Genomic DNA, 4403 nt, shown 5'->3' with positions numbered 1-4403 from the left:
CCCAGCCCTGCCCAGTCCCCACTGCCCCATGTCCCTCAGCACCATCTCCAGGGCTTGGAAACCCCTCCAGGGATGGGGACTCCCCCCCTGCCCTGGGCAGCCTGGGCCAGGCCCTGACAACCCTTGCCAGGCAGGAATTGTTCCCCAGATCCAACCTCAACCTCCCCTGGCACAACTTGAGGCCGTTGCCTCTTGTCCTGTCCCTTGTTCCTGGGGAGCAGAGCCCGACCCCCCTGGCTCCAACCTCCTCTCAGGCAGCTGCAGAGCCAGAAGGTCTCCCCTCAGCCTCCTTTGCTCCAGGCTCAACACCCCCAGCTCCCTCAGCTGCTCCTCACAAGTTCTCCAGCCCCTTCTCCTTCTGCTCCAGCCCCTTCCCCAGCTCCGGGGCCCTTCCCTGGACACGCTCCAGCCCCTCCAGGTCCTTCTTGTCCTGAGGGGCCCAGCCCTGACCCCAGGATTTGAGCTGAAATGTTTGCCTGTGCTTTCACAGCAATTGTTCTGCCAACATCACTGAGCCTGGGACAGGTAGAAGTGGACTTGAAGGGCTTTCTGAAATGTGGAAGAACATTTGTAGAGCTCCCAGTCAGCCACACACTTCCCTTTGCTTCTCCCCATCACCCTCCACAGTGTTGACTCCCTTCTTCAATGCCATGAGTCATCAGGCATTTCAGGTGACCCTGTGCAGGCAGGAGATGCTGGGCAGGTCTCTCTTGGTTCATGAGCAGCCTCCCCCCTCATGCTCCCATCTTTTCCTGCAGCCATCGTGGACGTTGTGCTGACACAGAAATGTGGGATAATCCTGGTAGGAGACCCTCACCAGCAGATCTACACCTTCCGAGGGGCTGTCAACACCCTCTACTCAGTCCCTCACACCCACATCTACTACCTGACCCAGGTAAGATGAGGCTTTGCTGCTGTTCCCAGTGATCCCAGCACTAGGAAAGCCACGTGGCTGGAAAAGTGGCTGCTGGGGTAGAGACCTCAGTGTGTGGGTTTTTTTGAAGGAGATCCCCTATTTTCTGGGTGAGTTCTCAGCTCCAGCTGAGTGGAGAAAGGCAATATTCTCCTGGCTCCTGTTGCCAGTTGGTCACAGCACTGAGTGTGTGCAGAGAGGTGGAGCTAGAAGCAAAGAGGTGAACTTTGTTCTGGCAGTGACCTCCTGGGAGTGAAACCACATTAGTGATCCAAGGGCTGGACCAGCTCTGCTCTGGAGACAGGCTGGGAGAGTTGGGGTGTTGAGCCTGGAGAAGAGAAGGCTCCAGGGAGACCTTAGAGCAGCTTCCAGTGCCTGAAGGGGCTCCAGGAAAGCTGGGGAGGGACTTGGGACAAGGACAGGGAGGGATGGGAGCAGGGGAAAGGGTTTCCAGCTGGCAGAGGGAGCTGGAGCTGAGATGTGAGGGAGCAATTGTGGGCTGGGAGGGTGGGGAGAGCCTGGCCCAGGTTGCCCAGAGAAGCTGTGGCTGCCCCATCCCTGGCAGTGTTGAAGGGCAGGTTGGATGGGGCTTGGAGCAGCCTGGAATGGTGGGAGGTGTCCCTGCCTGGAACTGGATGATCTTGAAGCCAAGCCAAACCAGTCAGAATTTCTTCCCTAGATCTCATTTCAATCTCCCCTCCTCCAGTTTTAATCCATCCCCCTGCTCCCATCCCTCCCTGTCCTTGTCCCAAGTCCCTCCCCAGCTTTCCTGGAGCCCCTTCAGGCACTGGAAGCTGCTCTAAGGTCTCCCTGGAGCCTTCTCTTCTCCAGGCTCAACACCCCAACTCTCCCAGCCTGTCTCCAGAGCAGAGCTGCTCCAGGCCTCCCATCATCTCTGTGGCCTCCTCTGGATAGTTCCTCTCTCAGAGAAACTTGCAACCAGCTCCTAAGCCACAGTGGCCACCAAAAGACCCATCCCAGCTGCCCTTGTGCTGTGCCAGCCTTGCCAAGGGGCAGGATCCAGGGCCAGGCACAAAGGAGCAGCAACTGCCTTTATTTGCCACAAGTTGTGACAAGCCTTGGGGCCAGCCTTGCATCACCTCCCCTCTGGCATGTTTGGGGTACTACAGCGTTCTGGCTGTTGGCCCCAGGTCTGCAGGTGAGGAAACAAGAAGGAGCAGCCTCCAGGCCTGCTCAGCTGCTCTGCTCTGCCACCTCCCCAGCAGCCCAGCAAAGTGAGGGACCTGCTTGCTTTCCCACCACCTCCAAGTCCTGCCCTGCTGCAGGACAGACCTGCCACATCACCTTAACCTCCTGAGCAGCCCAGCAGGGGCAGCAGTTGGGGTGGAGAGCCTGGAAAAGACATTTTTTCCCTTTCTGATTGTCCCATCTCCTGTTCCCTCGGGTGTAGGAGTGACCAGAATTCCTAGGAATCATTTGAGGGAATTTGGGTGTTGTTTTTTATCTAAGAGAAACCTTATCCAGAAGGTTGGTGGGAATTGTCTCGTTCCATCTGTAGGAACACTTGGGTAGGTTCTAACATGTTCCTCTTCTTTTCCTGCTGTTCCCTTCGTGTTTTTTTTCCACGTAGAGCTTCAGATTTGGCCCTGAAATAGCTTATGTTGGAGCAACCATTCTGGATGTCTGCAAGAGGATCAGGAATAAGACCCTAGTGGGTGGCAACCAGAAGGGTAAGTCGTGGTGGTGACTCCCTGGGCTCGGCTTCGTTCAGAGCCTGGGAGTTACAGAGCTTGGGAATGATCACCAAAGCTTCTCAGGCTTGAATCCTGATTGATGAAGATCTTTGGGTTTAGATACTTCCTAACCACCCTGGGGAACTTGGAATGTCTCCATGCAGGTGATGTGAGAGGCCTGAGGGAAGGGAAGATAACCATCCTGTCACGGAGCAACTTTAACGTGTTCGAGGACGCTGTGAAACTCACTGGGAGAGAGAGGCCACTTAAAGTCCACGTGATTGGGGTAAGGGGAGGTTGCCAATGTGTCCTTCATGTCCCAACCTCATGTCCCTAAACCTGTTGGCACTTGTAGCAGCAACACGTACATGGGGCTTGAAACAGGATCTGCTGTGTTGCAGGTTGGAGACTCTTAGTTGGAGGAGAAAGCAACAATGGGTTAGAGTCACAGAGTAGGGTTGGAAGGGCCCTCTGGAGATCATCTGGTCCAACTCCCCCTGCTAGAGCAGGATCATCTCCAGTAGATCACACAGGAACTGGATTTCACTGGAACAGGTTGCCCAGGGAGGGTGTGGCTGCCCCATCCCTGGCAGTGTTGAAGGGCAGGTTGGATGGGGCTTGTGCAGCCTGGTCTGGTGGGAGGTGTCCCTGCCCATACAGGGGGGTTGGAACTAGATGATCTTCAAGGTCCCTTCCAACCTTCACCATTCTGTGATTCTATGAGCACATCCAGACCAGTTTGGAAATGTCTCCAGAGAAGGAGGCTCCACCACCTCCCTGGGCAGCCTGTCCCAGGGCTCTGTCACCCTCCCAGGAAAGAAGCTTTTTCTTATGTTCAGCTTGAACCTCCTGTGCTCCAGCTTGTGCCCATTGCCCCTTGTCCTGTCACTGGGCACTGCAGAGAAGAGTCTGGCCCCATCCTCCTGAGACCCCCTGTAGATGTTTATAAGCATTAAGAGCCCCCTTGTTGTGGCTGGGGAAGAGTTCTTGGGAGCAGTTGTTTTCAACTCTCCCTTTTTTAGGCTCACCTGTCCTTTGTTTCATCAGAGGAGGTGGCAGCAGGTCCAGTCTGCTGGATGGGGCAGTGGCCAGATGGCTGCAACAAGTGGCTGGAGGGGGTTAGCATTAGATGGGCAGAGTGTTCCTGCATTAGGGAAATAAAAATTAGCTGTAACTGAGCATAAAAATCAATGAAGGTCAGTTGGGTCTGACCTGAGAGAGTAAACATCTGTCGTGCTCTCTTGAGAGACAATGATTGAACCTAGAGGTGACCTTTGTAGATGCCACAGAGGGTTATGCTGTGCTCCTTCCTCACTTCCAGTCCTGATTTTCCATCTCAGTGCACCCAGGAGAGCCAGGGAAGTGGGGGCACCAGCCTTTTTAAGGGAGGGCAGCAGGGATTTCCAGCACAGCTGAGTGTTAACCCCTCAAGGGAGCAACAGTTCTGAGGTTCAACTTGGTTCAAAAAGCCCAAGTGCAGGGTCCTGCACTTTGGCCACAATCACCCCCTGCAGCACCACAGGCTGTGGGAAGAGTGGCTGGAGAGCTGCCAGCTTAGAGGGAACTGGGAGCACTGGGTGACAACTGGTTGGACAGGAGGCAGCAGTGTGCCCAGGTGGGGCATCCCAATGGCATCCTGGCTTGTGTCAGGAATGGGGTGGCCAGCAGGAGCAGGGAGGTGATTGTCCCCCTGTGCTCAGCCCTGGGGAGGCCTCAGCTCCAGCCCTGTGTCCAGCTCTGGGCCCCTCACTGCAAGAAGGAGCTGGAGGTGCTGGAGCAGGTCCAGGGGAGACAAC

The 4403-nt window shown here is 55.6% G+C and overlaps 1 protein-coding gene across 1 annotated transcript in view; it reads left to right on the top strand.

Moving 5' to 3' along the window:
- Positions 1-4403, top strand: part of FBXO18 (F-box protein, helicase, 18) — a 33042-nt gene that overhangs the window by 19965 nt on the left and 8674 nt on the right. The window contains exons 13-15 of the mRNA XM_010000307.1: positions 759-895; positions 2505-2604; positions 2772-2893. Coding sequence (XP_009998609.1) covers positions 759-895; positions 2505-2604; positions 2772-2893 — 359 coding nt within the window. The remainder of the gene's footprint in view (positions 1-758; positions 896-2504; positions 2605-2771; positions 2894-4403) is intronic.

The sequence above is a fragment of the Chaetura pelagica genome, unplaced genomic scaffold (genome assembly GCF_000747805.2).
Source record: "Chaetura pelagica isolate M959 unplaced genomic scaffold, ChaPel_1.0 scaffold466, whole genome shotgun sequence".
In the NCBI taxonomy this organism is placed as follows: domain Eukaryota; kingdom Metazoa; phylum Chordata; class Aves; order Apodiformes; family Apodidae; genus Chaetura; species Chaetura pelagica.
This window is presented reverse-complemented; position numbering and strand designations above follow the sequence as displayed.